This window comes from Tachysurus vachellii, chromosome 3, assembly GCF_030014155.1.
Source record: "Tachysurus vachellii isolate PV-2020 chromosome 3, HZAU_Pvac_v1, whole genome shotgun sequence".
Classification (NCBI taxonomy): Eukaryota; Metazoa; Chordata; class Actinopteri; order Siluriformes; family Bagridae; genus Tachysurus; species Tachysurus vachellii.
In genome coordinates, this window is record NC_083462.1 from 31,820,204 (window position 1) to 31,841,361 (window position 21,158).

At 42.1% G+C, this 21,158-nt stretch overlaps 1 protein-coding gene across 1 annotated transcript in view; it reads left to right on the forward strand.

Moving 5' to 3' along the window:
- The window catches only part of scfd2 (sec1 family domain containing 2), a 143,791-nt gene that overhangs the window by 119,999 nt on the left and 2,634 nt on the right, over positions 1-21,158 (forward strand). Inside the window, exons 6-8 of the mRNA XM_060866787.1 lie at positions 4,986-5,131; positions 13,507-13,641; positions 14,860-14,979. Coding sequence (XP_060722770.1) covers positions 4,986-5,131; positions 13,507-13,641; positions 14,860-14,979 — 401 coding nt within the window. The remainder of the gene's footprint in view (positions 1-4,985; positions 5,132-13,506; positions 13,642-14,859; positions 14,980-21,158) is intronic.

The following is a 21,158-nucleotide window of genomic DNA, read 5'->3' on the forward strand; positions in this document are numbered from 1 at the left end:
CTAATCCCCCCACACACACACTCCAACATCAGTGTCTGATCTCACTAATGCTCTTATAGCTGAATGATCACTAATCCCCACACACACTCCAACATCAGTGTCTGATCTCACTAATGCTCTTATAGCTGAATGATCACTAATCCCCACTGACACACTCCAACATCAGTGTCTGATCTCACTAATGCTCTTATAGCTGAATGATCACTAATCCCCACACACACTCCAACATCAGTGTCTGATCTCACTAATGCTCTTATAGCTGAATGATCACTAATCCCCACACACACTCCAACATCAGTGTCTGATCTCACTAATGCTCTTATAGCTGAATGATCACTAATCCCCACTGACACACTCCAACATCAGTGTCTGATCTCACTAATGCTCTTATAGCTGAATGATCACTAATCCCCACACACACTCCAACATCAGTGTCTGATCTCACTAATGCTCTTGTAGCTGAATGATCACTAATCCCCACACATACACACTCCAACATCAGTGTCTGATCTCACTAATGCTCTTGTAGCTGACTTCACAGAAGAGTGGAGCTCATGTCGAAGCCTTGTGGTTAAGGTGTTCGACTACGGATTAGAAGGCTGTGAGCTCGAATCCCAGAACTCTTGCACCAGGGGCCCCCGAGTGAGGCCCCCAACCATCAAATGCTCAGTTATTTAAAATGAGCTAAAATGTAAGTCACTCTGTATGCGGGAATCTGCCAAATGCCATCCAAAATGTTTAATTAGAAATGATATCATAAATAACTTGAGTAAAAAGTAAAAGTTTGTGACTTCCTGTTCTGGAGCAACGTGAGTGTAATGTGGTGCACTTTGTGCTGCGTGGTCATGTGGTACTTGTGTTAGAGTGTCACATGTCTCTGGCTCTCTCACGCTGATGGAGGAGACAGTGAACAGGTGTACACTTATTCCAATCACAGCACCGTGTCCTGCTTCTCAGGTGCCTCTGTTTGTTTGGCTCTGTCTCCAGCATGAACAGTTACCTGGATACCCTTCAGGCCCTGCGTTCCATAGTGGCAGCTCTGAACCCGGTGCCAACCACATGACCAAAGACGTCTGTGTGCTAGATGCTGTTTACCATTAGAGCAAGTCTCTCTCTCTGTCTCTCTCTCTGTCTCTGTCTCTCTCTCTCTGTCTCTGTCTCTCTCTTCTCTGTCTCTGTCTCTCTCTCTCTGTCTCTCTCTCTCTCTGTCTCTCTCTCTCTCTGACTCTGTCTGTCTCTCTCTCTCTGTCTCTCTCTCTCTCTCTCTGTCTCTCTCTCTCTCTGTCTCTCTCTCTGTCTCTCTCTCTGTCTCTCTCTCTGTCTCTCTCTCTGTCTCTCTCTCTATGTCTCTCTCTCTGTCTGTCTCTCTCTCTCTTTCTCTCTCTCTGTCTCTCTCTCTCTGTCTGTCTCTCTCTCTCTTTCTCTCTTTCTTTCTCTCTCTCTCTCTCTCTCTCTCTCTCTCTCTCTCTCTCTCTCTCTCTCTCTCTCTCTCTCTGTCTCTCTCTCTCTCTCTCTCTCTCTGTCTCTCTCTCTGTCTCTCTCTCTGTCTCTCTCTCTCTCTGTCTCTCTCTCTCTCTCTCTCTCTCTCTCTGTCTCTGTCTCTCTCTGTCTCTCTCTCTCTGTCTGTCTGTCTGGCTCTCTCTCTGTCTCTCTCTGTCTCTCTCTCTCTGTGTCTCTCTGTCTCTCTCTCTCTCTCTCTCTCTCTCTCTCTCTCTCTCTCTCTCTCTCTCTCTCTCTCTCTCTCTCTCTCTCTCTCTCTCTCTCTCTCTCTCTCTCTCTCTCTCTCTCTCTCTCTCTCTCCGCTTCTCTCTCTGTCTCTCTCTCTCTCTCTCTCTCTCTCTCTCTCTCTGTCTCTCTGCTTTCTCTCTCTCTCTCTCTCTCTCTCTCTCTCTCTCTCTCCCTCTCTCTCTCTCTCAGCTCTAGTTTCCTGGGGCTGTGAGTTTAGTAGGTGCACATTAGAGCACACATTAGATTTTGATTAAACCTTGAGACATTCCCTCGTTCTTCTTCTTCTTTTTTTTCTTCTCAAAATCTCTTTTGCTCTCTGCCATCGTCTCTGGGAACATTCAATCTAATAAACACCGTCCACGAGCAGTTGGCTGATGTCACACATCACACAGCATGGACTCGCTTCTTTTAGACTCGTTACACATTTATAAAAAAATTAGTAGAGCGTCTTAATGTTAGGTTAGATGACGACTAGAGGTGATTAGTGATTGTTGAAGAGTGAAGATGAACCTGGTTGCCAGTCACACAATGCCTTCATGACCTCCTAAAGCACAGCTCAGTTTGTGCTCAGAGCTCAGAGATGAGAAGTTCAGGATGTCTAATGTGGTGATTTTCACATTCAGGTTCTTCTTCTTTTTGGTCATATCATATAAAAAAAAAAGTCTTTCTTTTTCAGTTTCCTTTTTCACCCTCCAAGTTGTGATCGTGCACTTTGTGTAGTGTCAGACTTTGTCTTTCGTTCAGCTTCCTGTTCTGTAGATATTCAGCTAATTGGATTTGTTTGGATGTACTTTCAGTTTTCCACTGTTCAGGGTACATGTTCTTTATATTTGTTTCAAATGTATTCGTTCCAGATTTTGTTTGTGTCTGGATGTGTATCTAAGGGTGTGTGTTCGGTTGTGGGTAAGTGTTTGAGTGTGTGTTTGGTTGTGTGTTTAGTGTGGGAGAGTGTTTGTGTGTGTGTGTGTGTTTTTCTGTGTTTGAGTGTGGGTATGTCCGAGTATGGGTGTGTGGGTGTTTGTGTGGGTGAGGGGGTTGCAGTGAGTGTTCAGTAGTGTTTTACACAATTCTATTAAGAATTTTTCATTAGGATTGTTGTATTCGATTAACGGGCCCCAAATTGCATCTCTATATAAAAGTAAGGGTTTAATTATTGAGATTTAGAGTTTAAAGATTTAAATGGGGATTGGTGTGTTGTGGCAATCCGTCCAGGGTGTATCCTGCCTTGATGCCCGATGACGCCTGAGATAGGCACAGGCTCCCCGTGACCCGAGGTAGTTCAGATAAGTGGTAGAAGATGAATGAATGAATGAATGAATGGTGTGTTGTGGATCGAAGTTTTGTTTAAGTGTGTAGAAGGCTCTACCTGCTTTATCCGTGCGCGTCTGTACGGCCAGGTTCAACTTCCTGTGCTGTGCTGTTGTCATGGGTTACACCGAGGTAAGATGTGTAAGATGTTTTCTCTTGCAGTTGTGGATTCCCCGGTGTCGGAAACCCACTTACTGCAGTACTCGTCTAGGACGGAAAGGTTCTTCAGTAGGAAATCCTCTCCATAATTCATTAATGAAGATGTTGAATAAAGACAGACTCGGTCAGCCATAATCACTCCCACCACACTCTTGTTTAAAGAACTTGATTTGTTTTTACTCACACTCACTTTCCTGGTACGTTGATTTATTGGTGTCGTAGACTTTCCCTTTAATGCCAGCAGACTGGAGGAGTTTAAACATCATCCTTCATGCCATAGAGAGTCAGTCACCTTCTTAATGTCTACAGAGCAGGTGAAGACTCTTCCTTTGCCTTGTTGTCTTTCACTGAAGGTGTGTAGAGTTCTCTCTCTCTCTCTCTCTCTCTCTCTCTCTCTCGCTCTCCTTCTCCCCCTCCCCCCACTCTGGCTCACAGAGAAACACAGATAAGTAGGCAGATATTAGTAAGATACAAGTGGATGTCATCACACACTACCTGCTGTCCACAGGAGTGTTAATTTCGTCAGACGAGACGAAATATGTTCGTCAACAACCTTTTTTTCATGACTAAGACGAGACGATGACGAGACTGCACCACTGTCCAAAAACGCTGACTAAGACTAAATTAACATGCGTTATTGTTGACGAAAAAAGACGAGACGAAAATGTTTTGTTTAAAATAAAAACTAAGATAAAATCTCTCTTCATTTTCGTCTACAATTGTCTCTGCTTTTTCATCAACTGTTACGCCTTTAAAATATTCACAACGAGTTCGCGGCTTTGCGCTGATGCTCAAGTTACAGGTCCGCGAAGCGGATCCAGCTTATTATATTGCTACCTACCAAATAAATCAATAATTTGACACAAAATGATGATTTAAAAAGGAGTTTATTGATTTAAAAACAATTGTATTGTTTCCGCTAAAGAAAATAGTGCGCTCCGTCTCTACGGTTAGAATCCTGTGTGTCCATGGCAACGCTCTGTTTTTCATGGCAACGGTGTGTTATAGTTCGCAGCGGTCTGTTATCAAGAAATAAAATAGTGTGTGTGTAGAAAGAATTCGTCCACACGCCGCTCAAATAAATAAATAAATAAATAAATAAAAACTCCTGAGTGCAAGTCCACCCCTGGTCTAGTCAGGCTTTTTGTGTTAAATTATATTTCATGTCGCTGCGCAGGCTCTTTTATTGTACATGACAGCTTATGTCCCGATGACCGGTCTTTGCATTACGATTAAAAGCAGTAACAATAAAGTAAAAAATGTGATGTGCGGTCAAGTTCGAGTGAAACATCTGTGAAACACTTTTTTTACTGGAATGTTTATCAGTAATAATCTCAGTAATAATGTGTCATTTAAAAAAAAGACTACAATTTTTTGACTAAAACTAGACTAAAATTAAAAGACTTTTAGTCGACTAAAACTTGACTAAGATACCTTGAGTTTTCTTTTGACTAAAACTAGACTAAAATGACGAGACTTTTAGTCGACTAAAACTTGACTAACAAAAAAAGATATGTGAATGACTAAATATGACTAAAACTAACAAGGACATTTGGCACAAGACTAAGACTAAGACTAAATTAAAAATAGGTGACAAAATTAACACTAGTCCACAGTTAACACTTGACCACGCCACCACTGACCCACAGTTTAATTAAAGCCAGATTGTGTTCTTGTGATTGCTCAGGTTGAGGTGTAAGCATAGGTGTAAGCAATGATTGTGTGTGTGTGTGTGTGTGTGTGTGTGTGTGTGTGTGTGTGTGTGTGTGTGTGTGTGTGTGTGTGTGTAGGAGTCTCTAGCCCTGAAGAACTGACGACAGAGCGTGCACACACAGCACTGGAGCACGTGTTCGAGACGTTGAGGAGTGTGGGCCGAGCCCGTGAGCACCTGAAGCAGCTGCGCTCGGTGTACAGTGCCAGCGACGGAACACATCAGGTCAGAGTTTGTTCAGGGTTTACACAACCGTACAATCTCACATGACTCACAGATCTCTCAGCGGGTTTTTTTTTTTCTTTTCAGAAATGTTACACATGCAGTGCAACAGAAGCACCTTTCACAACATACTTCACAACAAACATCTCTGTCACATTTGTTGTTCTTGCTCAGTCTGGAGTCACTGTCTGTCCCTGTCTCACAAATTCTCACTCTCTCATACACACACACAAAATGATTCACAGTTACACAGAGACATATTGGACCTTGGCAGCCTCTGTGTCTGTGTGCGTCACTCAGATTTGATAAGTGTATTGTATTTTCGACGAACTGTGCCTACCTAGCTTCTTGTTCCTGTCAGAGAGAGAGAGAGGTGATTGTGTGTGTGTGTGTGTGTGTGTGTGAGAGAGAGAGAGAGAGAGAGAGAGAGGTGATTGTGTGAGAGAGAGGTGATTTTGTGTGTGTGTGTGTGTGAGAGAGAGAGAGAGGTGATTGTGTGTGTGTGTGTGTGTGTGTGTGTGTGAGAGAGAGAGAGAGAGAGAGAGGTGATTTTGTGTGTGTGTGTGTGAGAGAGAGAGAGGTGATTGTGTGTGTGTGTGTGTGTGTGTGTGTGTGAGAGAGAGAGAGAGAGAGGTGATTGTGTGTGTGTGAGAGAGAGAAAGAGGTGATTGTGTGTGTGTGTGTGTGTGTGTGTGTGTGTGTGTGTGTGTGTGTGTGAGAGAGAGAGAGAGAGAGGTGATTGTGTGTGTGTGTGTGTGTGTGTGAGAGAGAGAGAGAGAGAGAGAGAGAGAGGTGTGTGTGTGTGTGTTTGGGGTTTTTAATTATTTTGTGTCTGACTCAGAGCAGGTTCAGGTTTTGGTGACATTTTGTATTCAGGATCAACAGGACAGATGGTGGTTTTAGCTTCGCATTGATTCCATGTCGAGTGAAAAGCTGAAGAAAAGTGGCAGTTAGTTACTGTAACTATCTCTCACTCTGTACCTGTGAAATGAGTTACAAGGATCTGCTGTTAAAAGAAGTGACAAAAAAGGTAGAGACAGAGAGAGAGAGGGAGGTGATTGTGTGTGCGAGAGAGAGAGAGGTGATTGTGTGTGTGTGTGTGTGTGAGAGAGAGCGAGAGAGAGAGAGAGAGAGAGAGAGAGGTGATTGTGTGTGCGAGAGAGAAAGAGAGAGAGAGAGAGAGAGAGAGGTGATTGTGTGTGCGAGAGAGAGAGAGAGAGAGAGAGAGAGGTGATTGTGTGTGCGAGAGAGAGAGAGAGAGAGAGGTGATTGTGTGTGTGCGAGAGAGAGAGAGAGAGAGAGAGAGGTGATTGTGTGTGTGAGAGAGAGAGAGAGAGAGAGAGAGAGAGAGGTGATTGTGTGTGTGTGTGTGAGAGAGAGAGAGAGAGAGAGAGGTGATTGTGTGTGTGTGTGAGAGAGAGAGAGAGAGAGAGAGAGAGGTGATTGTGTGTGTGCGAGAGAGAGAGAGAGAGAGAGAGAGAGGTGATTGTGTGTGTGTGAGAGAGAGAGAGAGAGAGAGAGAGAGAGAGAGAGAGAGAGGTGATTGTGTGTGAGAGAGAGAGAGAGAGAGAGAGGTGATTGTGTGTGTGTGTGTGTGTGTGTGAGAGAGAGAGAGAGAGAGAGAGAGAGAGAGAGGTGATTGTGTGTGTGTGAGAGAGAGAGAGAGAGAGAGAGAGAGAGAGGTGATTGTGTGTGTGTGTGAGAGAGAGAGAGAGAGAGAGAGAGGTGATTGTGTGTGTGTGTGAGAGAGAGAGAGAGAGAGAGAGGTGATTGTGTGTGTGTGTGTGAGAGAGAGAGAGAGAGAGAGAGAGAGCACTTTGTGTCTCTTATTCAGAGGACACATAAATGACAGACAGCTGTAAGAACATTTCTCATTTCATTTAGAGAAGTTTTGCCCGTGTGATGATTTATTTATTTATTTATTTATTTATTTTGGTGATTTTTTTCCAACTATACACAGGAATCTGTCTTAATCTGTTTATCTACCAGAGCAAGAAAATACAAAATTGGCAGCAAGGATAAAAAAAAAAAAAACCACGAAACAAATGTTATGTTGACGTTGGAAAAACTTCCGCAGCTTTCAGAATGAAATGAAAGTGGCGTTAAGGAACGCGAGTGCTATTAGTGGCCGTCCTTCGCTGTGTGTATTTGCGCTCGCGTGAGAGAGAACGGGTCTGGCCTGCCTTGATGACATCACCGTCTGCTCCAGTGTTTTTCTTTTCCTTTTCAACATCCAGAGGTCACAGGCCGTGTGGTGCGCTGAGGAAATCAACACGCCATTGATTTTAAAGACCTGGCTTTGCTCATGCCAAAGTTTATAGCGTTGGCACCGTGTGTCGTTTTTTATTACGCTGACCGTTGCGTGTGAACACTGAAATTTTGCACTTTTTGAAGTTTTGCATGATTAAACACAGTCTGAGAGAAAGTACTTAGTGCTTCTATATTATCTACATCTTGTGTTACAGTCACGTAGTATTACTGCTATCACGAGTCTGTAGCTCGTTTGGTTCTCTATATCAGTGGTCCCCTACCTTTTTTTTGCCGCGGACCGGTCAATGTTTGATAATTTTACCGCGGCCCGCTGGCAGTGGGGGTGGGGGGGTGAATTATAAATGAATAAATATATAAATTAATCATTTTAATTTAATTGTAAGGGGCACGGTGGCTTAGTGGTTAGCACGTTCGCCTCACACCTCCAGGGTTGGGGGTTCGATTCCCGCCTCCGCCTTGTGTGTGTGGAGTTTGCATGTTCTCTCCGTGCCTCGGGGGTTTCCTCCGGGTACTCCGGTTTCCACCCCCGGTCCAAAGACATGCATGGTAGGTTGATTGGCATCTCTGGAAAATTGTCCGTAGTGTGTGATTGTGTGAGTGAATGAGAGTGTGTGTGTGTGCCCTGTGATGGGTTGGCACTCCGTCCAGGGTGTATCCTGCCTTGATGCCCGATGACGCCTGAGATAGGCACAGGCTCCCCGTGACCCGAGGTAGTTCGGATAAGCGGTAGAAGATGAATGAATGAATGAATTTAAATGTATTTAAACATGCCTTTTTAACTCATTACAACGCTAAATCAATGAGAACCCTGAGCTTGTTTCTTTGCAACGAGACAGTTCCATCTGGGGGGTAATAGGAGACAATGACACCTGTGTTGCTTATGTCCAGTTTATTCCGTTGTTTTGTTTTGGTTGCCGTCACTGCAGAAAACCCCGCTTCACACAGATAGCATGTCGGGAATGGCAATAGGGATTTAAGTGCTGTGGTGGCAATCTCAGGGTATTCCGCCATGACTTTAATCCAGAACACCGGCAGAGTTTCTAACTTTATAACGACGTCTGTTTCGTACTTATTTTTGCTAATTTGTGGGTTAAATTTGAGCAAACACAATATACACGTACACCAAGTACTGTTAGACCAAGTACATGAGAAAGTACTGGTGAACAGAGAGAAGAGCGATACACACCTTCTCTCCACCAAAGCTACAACGCCACTGCCGCTTGCAGCCGCTCAGCTCCAGACGTCACCTAAACCCGGCACGATATCACGATATTTCGTGCACACGCGGTATTGGTGCGGCTTTAGGTGACGTTTCTCAGCTCCAGGTTAACCTCTCGTCCATGGAAAGTCGCACAAACCCGAGAGAAATACACCACGGTAAATAAAATGGAAACAATTTAATGTTCCTTGGGGGCGGCTCGGGGGTTGGGGACCACTGCTCTATATAATGTATCGGAGAAGTATCAGAAGTGACGTGGTAGTCAGGGACTAACCCATGATGATTTGCCCCTGGAGCGGGAGGTTTGATGGCTTTGTTCAGGGGCCAAGATGTGGCAGCTTTGCAGTGCCTGGGCTTGAACCCTGACCTTCCGATCAACAACCCAGAGCCTTAACAGTGGTCTTCTATTCAGTTCAATTCAATTCAAGTTTATTTGTATCGCGCTTTTTACAATAGACATTGTCTCCAAGCAGCTTTACAGAACATAAACATAGAACAGAAGATAAACATAAGGAATAATATAAAGAATTAATATAATAAATAAATAAATAATTAGATATCTATAGTTCACAATGTGTAACTTTTATCCCCAGTGAGCAAGTCTGAGGTGACTCAGGTGACTGTGGCAAGGAAAAACTCTCTTAAATGGTAAAGGAAGAAACCTTGAGAGGAACCAGACTCAAAGGGGAACCTCATCCTCATCTGGGTGACACCGGAGGGTGTGATTATAAATATACAGTCTGATAAATGTTGTATTGGTGTAAGGATCACATGGAGTTCAGATCTCCTCTTTAGTATCACAGAGTCCAACTGGAGCTGGTAGATCTGTAGATGTCTCAGGATTCTCACAGAGTCGGCCTCGTCTCAGCGGAGGTCCGAGATCTTCATCGCTCCGATCGGAAGACGATCGGAGCTGGTACAATGTTCTATATATACTTCTATCTCTTCATCGATGTTGATTACTGAACACAGGACCTTCATCTAATTGCTGGATTATTTTCCACCAGCAGTGATGTTAATTGAGATGTGTAAACACCACACCAGCACTTCTGTACCTTTAACACCTACACGTTTGTACACAAGCGTTCTTTAGATGGATAACGGTTCTCATTAAGAAATCAAAGAACGGTCCCACAGCGGTCCGTTTTTATCCATCTTCCATCAACCAGTCAAAAAAGTGCAATCAGTGACCGGTTTAATATCTTAGTCTGCTACAGAGAAACTACGTCTTTTATATAATGGGGTTGAATTATGTTGTATGTCCTGGCACAACTCCTCTAAATTGCTGTTTATCGTCTCTAATCGGATCAGTTTTTCTTTTGCATCGCAAAAATATCTTGGATACTGAATAGAAACAACATGATTTGGCTTAAAACGCGCAGAGAAAAAAAAATGAATGCACACACAGACACACTCACACACACACACACACACACACACAAAAAAAAACCCTCTGTACCATAATGATTTCCACAGGCAAATTTCTTGGCCTCCTGATTAGTGGAAAAAATCAAATAAAATTGGTTTTCAATAAAGTTCCATTAGAACTTGGCATCATTAAGAAAATCTCTGGTCTAGTTGTTCTGAAATGACTTCTCATGTGTCTAACGTTATTTTCTAATGTTTATAGTTTAGAATGATTTTTCCATATGGAATTTAATCGTGCTTTATTAGCGCTTACACAAAGCTGCCTGTCTTTTCTTCCAGCCTTCTCGATCTCTCTACTGTACAAACTTTTGATTTCTTTCTTTATTTGTTCAGTTCGGATGCAATTTTAATCAAAACAGGGAAAAAAAAAAAATCAGCTAAATATTCTTCATCTTCATGATATTGCTCTTTAAGGACAGAGAGATGGACTTTAGAAAAATGAACGGATTCCCAGAGATGTCTTTATTACCATAGAATAAACAGTTAGACCAAATTGCTGCAAGTATTGCATCAGGATCCCATCAGGATTCATAAACACATTCGTTTTTTAACACAACATCAAATCAGACACCTTTCCAAGCCAAAAGAAGACGGCTCGGTTTACGAGGCAATCAGTAGGAATAGTTGCTCTGTAGCGCTCTGTATTTTGAGATACACCACCGAGGCAAAATTAGGTTAATGTTCCTTTCAGCTTAGTAGCTAACTATGATCTCGTCGAACTAACCAAATCTTACCTAAAATTGTAAGTAATATTTTTTAACACACCTCCATAGCGCTTCTAAAATCTCCATCAAGAAACTAGATGTTTAACAGCCGAGATCAGAACAGTAGGTCATGTTCTTAAAGGGGAGTTGCTTATGGGTCACGCAGAGAAGACTTTATTATCACCGCATACACATTATAAGGCAGTGGAATACATTTCTTCGCATATCCCAACTAAATGAGGTTGGGGTTGGAGCTCAGGGGCAGCTGTGATACAGTCCCACTACAGCAGGGAGGGTTAAGGGCCTTGCGTGGCTCAATACTGATACAGCCTTTTGTTTTGTACCGTAAAGGGTGCCATTAATTCTGGAGGACACTATAAGTGTGATATTTGGGATAGTTTTCTTTGGCTTTTTGTGTGCTGTTTATAGAAGAACACACACTGAGCAAAAAGCAAAAGGCTATTATTATTATTATTATTATTATTATTATTATTATTATTATTATTATTATTATTATTATTATTATTATTATTATTATTATTATTTTATTTTTATTTTTTCTTTTTATTATTATTATGCTGTGTTGGACCTGGAAGGTCACATTGTTATCATTTTATTCTTGACTTGTACTGCATTCATATTAATAGGGATTGTAGGTGTTTGTGTGTAATTGTATAAGGGATGCAGTGTAATACAACATGTGGCTTTTGCACTGATGCTTTGTTTTATTTTTAATCATCATCATCATCATCATCCTCATCCTTATTTGAGTTATTGTGGTTCTGTATTAAGGTGAGTGTGTGGGAGTTACACTGTGTTAAACGGCAGTAGTGTGCGACTGACGTCCACATTTAACATCCGTTAATCATTGGCCGTAATTTGAGCACTGATCCGATGATTTTCTGAATTTATATAAACGATTCACGTCAATATCCGACCTTAAATGGGTGTTTTTACTAAAGAGAGCCAAAGGTAAATGCTTCAGATTCCACTTATCTTTATGACAATATGTACATGTCATCAGTCATGCTAGGAAGCTGTGTGTGTGTGTGTGTGTGTGTGTGTGTGTGTGTGTGTGTGTGTGTGTGTTTGGGGATTTTAATTATTTTGTGTCTGACTCAGAGCAGGTTCAGGTTTTGGTGACATTTTGTATTCAGGATCAACAGGACAGATGGTGGTTTTAGCTTCGCATTGATTCTATGTCGAGTGAAAAGCTGCCAGAGTTTAAAGATTTTATTTTAGGTCCGTGTTCAGTTCTGAAGATGATGAAGATTTAACTACAATTATGTTCATATTTTGAACCATAAGGAAACCCATTTGATTTATTGGTTTCCAATTGCAAACTATTTTATATTATATTAATTTTTATATATTTTACATTGCCATTGTCGCATAGTCAGATAATGTCTTTTATTTATTTATTTTTTGGTAGTGTAAAGCAGGCGATAAGAACATTTAAAGCTTGAAACGGTCTAAAATTAATTTTACATTCTTATATTAGGTTTAGTGTAATATTAATATGGGAAATATTTTTACTTAGAGGTGTCTTTATTCATTTATTTATTTATTTATTTATTTGTGTATTTATTTATTTATCATGTTATCAGTAAACAATAATTTATTTTTTTTTTTTAATATTTTTTCCTATTTCTACTAACACCTCTGCTTCCCCTGTCTTGACATTGCCTGTTTTTCTCACGTGACAAATAAGTTTTAAGTCTCGTTTGTGATTGAACCCTCGTGTGTGTCGTCTTCTTCTAAAAGTACAGTTTTGTTGTTGCTAAGACTTTCTGTGTTATGTAACCAAGCCTGTGTCTGTTGTCATATTAAAACGAATATGGGACGTACCAAATAAGTGAAATGAATTAAAATCGAAGCAAAGAAGCCTTTATTATCACCACATATACATTACAGAGAAGGTTAGGGTCAGAGCGCAGGGGTACAGCATCCATGGAGCAGGGACGGTCCTCAGATCAACAACCCAGTGCCTTAACCATTGGAGCCAAATTCATCTAATTATTGCTAAAGCTATTGTCGGTAATAGAATTTGTAATAAAAATCTTTTGTATTGAATTAAAAAGAATGCACAATTGAGACGTACTTGGATCTCACTATATGTTCAGATTTTTTTCTCAGCTTTATACTTGGTGTCCCCAAAACCCTGAGTATTTTCTACATCCTGCAGGATTATTTGAAGCTCAGAATTGAGCTGTACAGGTGCTATTTTTTGCTGCCCTTTAACTCCTCTGAGCTAGAATCCGCATTCCTCCGTCATACAGTATGCTCGATACATGAATCATCATCGTCATGACCTTATTCTCATCTCTAATCTCTTGAAACAGCAACAAGTTTAAAAACATCCGATTATTATTACAAGCTTTTGATTTTCTGTCTCTAGACAGAAATGAGTTGGATCTTATTATATCATGTGTTTACAGTGTTTACTGTTGGTCTTTGTGGATTTATAAAGCGAACCTTAGTCAATGTCATGTTTTGGGCTGATTTCACGCACACACACATACACACACACACACACACACACAGACAGCTGCATAATCAGCTCAAATCACTAACGTCGTCTCATCCGGAGACAAATATCCTTCTATGAATACTAATCCCAGAATTATCAGATACTGAGCGAGACTCTGAGGAGCCACATGGGTAACATGTAAAATAGTGTTTGTCGTGTTTGTTGCCGTTCCTGGAAAACAAAGGTCCTTGAATGAATTAAACATTAATGCTTCTCGTCCGTGTAGGCGGCGTATCGTCCGTTCATCAAACAGGTCCTGGAGGAAATCTTCAACCCAAGCCGACCTGAGTGCCCAGACATCGAGCATGCTTCTGGTGGACTGACTGATCTGCTAAAGACAGGTTTCAGCATGTTTATGAAGGTAGTGTTCAATGAAATGTACCTATGTGATCAACCCAATAATTATTGGCACCCTTGGTAAGGATAAGGGGCCAAAGCTTATGGGAAAATGTCTTTCTGGTTATTTAGTGAGAGGAATCTAACATTTAAATGGATAATTGGTGTGTCATTTATTTCTGAGAAAAGATGAGAATAAATTCATTCTGGGAAACAAAAAATCTTTAACAAAGCCTGGCGTCACAATTACTGGCACTCCTAAAGTTAGAGCTTTGTGTAGCTTTACTTTGCCACCATAATTTTTTTTATGCCAGATGGAATGGATGGAATAAAGCAATCTGAGAGCAAAGTTCATTAAATGATTTCTCTAGATCCTCTCTAGTTTGGCATGGTTAAATGTTTTAGTTTTGAGAATAAGGATTTCCTTTTTTCTATTTACCGGAAATATATTTTTCATAACCTTTTTTCCTTCACCAAAAGTGTGTGTGAGAGAAGTTGCTGTATTCTTAATGTGCCAATTTTCTTTACCCTCCTAATGCTTGCTCGTGCTCTCTCTCTTTCCCTCTCTCTCTCTCTCTCTCTTTCTCTCTCTCTCTCTCATATGCAAGGAAATGAGCACGTTGCTGCAGATGCACATGTACATGCTGTGTGTCCACCCCTGTGGTGTCTAACACACTTTCGCTCACAATGCTGACTCATGTGCATGCTTAAATGTGAACAACAAGGCAGATTTGTTTTTTTGTTTGTTTGTTTGTTTGTTTGTTTGTTTGTATACACATTCACTGTCCCACACACTTGTGTATGATCTCAATCACATAATCAGCCATTTAAATAAAACGGACACACTTGCTTTCCTGCTATAGCTTTCCACTGTGATAGTCTTTCCAGTGATAGTCTGGTTATTAATCATACATTTGCCGTTTTATTAGGACACTTACATATCTGTTCACTTATGTTGTATATCTGCATGTGTATAAGTGTGTGTGTGTGTGTTTTGGGTGTAGGGTGTAAATTCTAAATATAAATTAAACTTATTAAGGTTTTTTATTATAACATTAAAATTTAAGTTAAACAGTGGAAGTCATCATTGAACTCAATTGGCCACCGTGTGTGTGTGAGTGTGTGTGTGTGTGTGTGTGTGTGCATGTGCGCGCGCAGGTCTTTTTGCGCTCGTTTGGCCTCCAACTGAGATCTGAGTCATGACACAAAAATAGTAAGAATATAAATATAATTCTATCTGCAGGTCAATCGGCCCCATCCAAGTGATCATCCGTTGCTGTTTCTCGTCATAGTGGGCGGAGTCACTGCTTCTGAACTCCGCCTTATCCGTGAGGTTGTCTCCACTCATAAAGCAGGGTCGCAGGTGAGCTTATAAACTAATATATTGCAGGCAAAACATTTTTTTTTTTTTGCTAATCATTTCAATTGGGTTTAAGATCTTTGCACCATTGTTATACTATTTTGCATGTAGTTGTAGCACTTGGTTATGATTATGGAGAAATTACAAGGTTTAGTGTTGAGTAAAAAGGGGGAGTTTAAGGAGGTTGTTAAGTATGGTGTGAATCGTGTGCGTATAGTCGCATTATAATGCTTATAAAGGTGTATTAAACAAGGCGTATTACAGATAATAAACTACATGGATTCATCCAAAACAACAGAGCAGTTCCTGATTGGCTGGGATACCAAATCAAAATACCTTCTCATATTCTTACCTGTACTTACTCAGCTCAGTTATAAAACAACACCCCTATTAAAGTACTTTAAAATAAAAATGTTACAATTCAATCCATGTAAAAACACACCTACTTGACATAATCCAGATTACTAACATTGGGAATTGTTTATTGATTATTTTAACAGTTGTTGCAGTAGAGAACATGGTGTGGTGTTACTGTAGAGTGTGTGGTGTTACTGTAGAGTGTGTGGTGTTACTGTAGTGTGTGTGGTGTTACTGTATAATGTGTGGTGTTACTGTAGAGTGTGTGGTGCTACTGTATAATATGTGGTGTTACTATATAATGTGTGGTGTTACTGTAGAGTGTGTGGTGTTACTGTAGAGTGTGTGGTGCTACTGTATAATATGTGGTGTTACTATATAATGTGTGGTGTTACTGTAGAGTGTGTGGTGTTACTGTAGAGTGTGTGGTGTTACTGTAGTGTGGTGTTACTGTAGAGTGTGTGGTGTTACTGTAGTGTGGTGTTACTGTAGAGTGTGTGGTGTTACTGTAGAATGTGTGGTGTTACTGTAGAGTGTGTGGTGTTACTGTAGAGTGTGTGGTGTTACAGTAGAGTGTGTGGTGTTACTGTAGAATGTGTGGTGTTACAGTAGAGTGTGTGGTGTTACTGTAGAATGTGTGGTGTTACAGTAGAGTGCATGGTGTTACTGTAGAGTGTGTGGTGTTACAGTAGTGTGTGTGGTGTTACTGTAGAATGTGTGGTGTTACAGTAGAGTGTGTGGTGTGGTGTTACAGTAGAGTGTGTGGTGTGGTGTTACAGTAGAGTGTGTGGTGTGGTGTTACAGTAGAGAGTGTGGTGTGATGATACAGTAGAGTGTGTGGTGTGATGATACAGTAGAGTGTGTGGTGTGGTGTTACAGTAGAGTGTGTGGTGTGATGATACAGTAGAGTGTGTGGTGTGGTGTTACAGTAGAGTGTGTGGTGTTACAGTAGAGTGTGTGGTGTTACTGTAGAGTGTGTGGTGTTACAGTAGAGTGTGTGGTGTTACTGTAGAGTGTGTGGTGTTACAGTAGAGTGTGTGGTGTTACTGTAGAATGTGTGGTGTTACAGTAGAGTGTGTGGTGTTACAGTAGAGTGTGTGGTGTGGTGTTACAGTAGAGTGTGTGGTGTGGTGTTACAGTAGAGTGTGTGGTGTGATGATACAGTAGAGTGTGTGGTGTTACAGTAGAGTGTGTGGTGTGATGATACAGTAGAGTGTGTGGTGTGGTGTTACAGTAGAGTGTGTGGTGTGGTGTTACAGTAGAGTGTGTGGTGTGGTGTTACAGTAGAGTGTGTGGTGTGGTGTTACAGTAGAGTGTGTGGTGTTACAGTAGAGATTATGGTGTGATGTTACAGTAGAGATTATGGTGTGATGATACAGTAGAGATTATGGTGTGGTGTTACAGTAGAGATTATGGTGTGATGATACAGTAGAGATTATGGTGTGATGATACAGTAGAGATTATGGTGTGGTGTTACAGTAGAGTGTGTGGTGTGATGATACAGTAGTGTGTGTGGTGTGGTGTTACAGTAGAGTGTGTGGTGTGATGATACAGTAGTGTGTGTGGTGTGGTGTTACAGTAGAGTGTGTGGTGTGATGATACAGTAGAGTGTGTGGTGTGATGATACAGTAGAGTGTGTGGTGTGATGATACAGTAGAGTGTGTGGTGTGGTGTTACTGTAGAGTGTGGGGTGTTACTGTAGTGTGGTGTTACTGTAGAGTGTGTGGTGTTACTGTATAATGTGTGGTGTTACTATAGTGTGGTGTTACTGTAGAGTGTGTGGTGTTACAGTAGAGTGTGTGGTGTTACTGTAGAATGTGTGGTGTTACAGTAGAGTGTGTGGTGTTACTGTAGAATGTGTGGTGTTACAGTAGAGTGTGTGGTGTTACTGTAGAATGTGTGGTGTTACTGTAGAGTGTGTGGTGTTACAGTAGAGTGTGTGGTGTTACTGTAGAATGTGTGGTGTTACAGTAGAGTGTGTGGTGTGGTGTTACAGTAGAGTGTGTGGTGTGGTGTTACAGTAGAGTGTGTGGTGTGGTGATACAGTAGAGTGTGTGGTGTGGTGTTACAGTAGAGTGTGTGGTGTGGTGTTACAGTAGAGTGTGTGGTGTGTTGTTACAGTAGAGTGTGTGGTGTGGTGTTACAGTAGAGTGTGTGGTGTGGTGTTACAGTAGAGAGTGTGGTGTGGTGTTACAGTAGAGAGTGTGGTGTGGTGTTACAGTAGAGTGTGTGGTGTTACAGTAGAGTGTGTGGTGTTACAGTAGAGTGTGTGGTGTGGTGTTACAGTAGAGTGTGTGGTGTTACAGTAGAGTGTGTGGTGTGGTGTTACAGTAGAGAGTGTGGTGTGGTGTTACAGTAGAGCGTGTGGTGTTACAGTAGAGTGTGTGGTGTGATGATACAATAGAGTGTGTGGTGTGATGATACAGTAGAGTGTGTGGTTTGGGTGGTTACAGTAGAGTGTGGTGTGGTGTTACAGTAGAGTGTGTGGTGTGGTGATACAGTAGTGTGTGTCAGTAGAGTGTGTGGTGTTACAGTAGAGAGTGTGGTGTTGGGTTACAGAGGGGGGTGTGGTGTTACAGTAGAGTGTGTGGTGTGGTGTTACAGTAGAGTGTGTGGTGTGGTGCTACAGTAGAGTGTGTGGTGTGGTGTTACAGTAGAGTGTGTGGTGTGGTGTTACAGTAGAGTGTGTGGTGTGGTGCTACAGTAGAGTGTGTGGTGTGGTGCTACAGTAGAGTGTGTGGTGTGGTGTTACAGTAGAGTGTGTGGTGTGGTGTTACAGTAGAGAGTGTGGTGTGATGATACAGTAGAGTGTGTGGTGTGGTGATACAGTAGAGTGTGTGTGTGTTACAGTGTGTGTGGTGTGTGTACAGTAGAGTGTGTGGTGTGGTGCTACAGTAGAGTGTGTGGTGTGGTGCTATAGTAGAGTGTGTGGTGTGGTGTTACAGTAGAGTGTGTGGTGTTACAGTAGAGAGTGTGGTGTGGTGTTACAGTAGAGCGTGTGGTGTTACAGTAGAGTGTGTGGTGTGATGATACAATAGAGTGTGTGGTGTGATGATACAGTAGAGTGTGTGGTTTGGTGTTATTGATTATTGTGGTGTGGTGTTACAGTAGAGTGTGTGGTGTGGTGTTACAGTAGAGAGTGTGGTGTGATGATACAGTAGAGTGTGTGGTGTTACAGTAGAGTGTGTGGTGTTACAGTAGAGTGTGTGGTGTGGTGTTACAGTAGAGTGTGTGGTGTGGTGCTACAGTAGAGTGTGTGGTGTGGTGTTACAGTAGAGTGTGTGGTGTGGTGTTACAGTAGAGTGTGTGGTGTTACAGTAGAGAGTGTGGTGTGGTGTTACAGTAGAGTGTGTGGTGTGGTGTTACAGTAGAGTGTGGTGTGGTGTTACAGTAGAGTGTGTGGTGTGGTGTTACAGTAGAGTGTGTGGTGTGGTGTTACAGTAGAGTGTGTGGTGTGGTGTTACAGTAGAGTGTGTGGTGTGGTGCTACAGTAGAGTGTGTGGTGTGGTGTTACAGTAGAGTGTGTGGTGTGGTGTTACAGTAGAGTGTGTGGTGTGGTGTTACAGTAGAGTGTGGTGTGGTGTTACAGTAGAGTGTGTGGTGTGGTGTTACAGTAGAGTGTGTGGTGTTACAGTAGAGTGTGTGGTGTTACAGTAGAGTGTGTGGTGTGGTGTTACAGTAGAGTGTGTGGTGTTACAGTAGAGAGTGTGTGGTGTTACAGTAGAGAGTGTGGTGTGATGATACAGTAGAGAGTGTGGTGTGGTGTTACAGTAGAGTGTGTGGTGTTACAGTAGAGTGTGTGGTGTTACAGTAGAGTGTGTGGTGTGGTGTTACAGTAGAGTGTGTGGTGTGGTGTTACAGTAGAGTGTGTGGTGTGGTGTTACAGTAGAGTGTGTGGTGTGATGATACAGTAGAGTGTGTGGTGTGGTGTTACAGTAGAGTGTGTGGTGTGATGATACAGTAGAGTGTGTGGTGTGGTGTTACAGTAGAGTGTGTGGTGTGGTGTTACAGTAGAGTGTGTGGTGTGGTGTTACAGTAGAGTGTGTGGTGTTACAGTAGAGAGTGTGGTGTGGTGTTACAGTAGAGTGTGTGGTGTTACAGTAGAGTGTGTGGTGTTACAGTAGAGTGTGTGGTGTGATGATACAGTAGAGAGTGTGGTGTTACAGTAGAGTGTGTGGTGTGGTGTTACAGTAGAGTGTGTGGTGTTACAGTAGAGTGTGTGGTGTTACAGTAGAGTGTGTGGTGTGGTGTTACAGTAGAGAGTGTGGTGTGGTGTTACAGTAGAGTGTGTGGTGTGGTGTTACAGTAGAGAGTGTGGTGTGGTGTTACAGTAGTGTGTGTGGTGTGATGATACAGTAGAGTGTGTGGTGTTACAGTAGAGTGTGGTGTGGTGTTACAGTAGAGTGTGTGGTGTTACAGTAGAGTGTGTGGTGTGGTGTTACAGTAGAGTGTGTGGTGTTACAGTAGAGTGTGTGGTGTGGTGTTACAGTAGAGTGTGGTGTGGTGTTACAGTAGAGTGTGTGGTGTGGTGTTACAGTAGAGTGTGGTGTGGTGTTACAGTAGAGTGTGTGGTGTTACAGTAGAGTGTGTGGTGTGGTGTTACAGTAGAGTGTGTGGTGTTACAGTAGAGTGTGTGGTGTGATGATACAGTAGAGTGTGTGGTGTGGTGTTACAGTAGAGTGTGTGGTGTGGTGTTACAGTAGAGAGTGTGGTGTGATGATACAGTAGTGTGTGTGGTGTGGTGTTACAGTAGAGTGTGTGGTGTGATGATACAGTAGTGTGTGTGGTGTGGTGTTACAGTAGAGTGTGTGGTGTTACTGTATAATGTGTGGTGTTACTATAGTGTGGTGTTACTGTAGAGTGTGTGGTGTTACAGTAGAGTGTGTGGTGTTACTGTAGAGTGTGTGGTGTTACAGTAGAGATTATGGTGTGGTGTTACAGTAGAGATTATGGTGTGATGATACAGTAGAGATTATGGTGTGATGATACAGTAGAGATTATGGTGTGATGATACAGTAGAGAGTATGGTGTGGTGTTACAGTAGAGATTATGGTGTGGTGATACAGTAGAGATTATGGTGTGGTGTTACAGTAGAGATTATGGTGTGATGATACAGTAGAGTGTGTGGTGTTACAGTAGAGAGTGTGGTGTGATGATACAGTAGAGTGTGTGGTGTTACAGTAGAGAGTGTGGTGTGATGATACAGTAGAGTGTGTGGTGTTACAGTAGAGTGTGTGGTGTGATGATACAGTAGAGTGTGTGGTGTTACAGTAGAGTGTGTGGTGTGATGATACAGTAGAGTGTGTGGTGTTACAGTAGAGTGTGTGGTGTGATGATACAGTAGAGTGTGTGGTGTTACAGTAGAGTGTGTGGTGTGATGATACAGTAGAGTGTGTGGTGTTACAGTAGAGAGTGTGGTGTGATGATACAGTAGAGTGTGTGGTGTTACAGTAGAGAGTGTGGTGTGATGATACAGTAGAGTGTGTGGTGTGATGATACAGTAGAGAGTGTGGTGTGATGATACAGTAGTGTGTGTGGTGTGGTGATACAGTAGAGTGTGTGGTGTGATGATACAGTAGAGTGTGTGATGATACAGTAGAGTGTGTGGTGTGATGATACAGTAGAGTGTGTGATGATACAGTAGAGTGTGTGGTGTGATGATACAGTAGAGTGTGTGGTGTGATGATACAGTAGAGTGTGTGATGATACAGTAGAGTGTGTGGTGTGATGATACAGTAGAGTGTGTGATGATACAGTAGAGTGTGTGGTGTGATGATACAGTAGAGTGTGTGGTGTGATGATACAGTAGTGTGTGTGGTGTGATG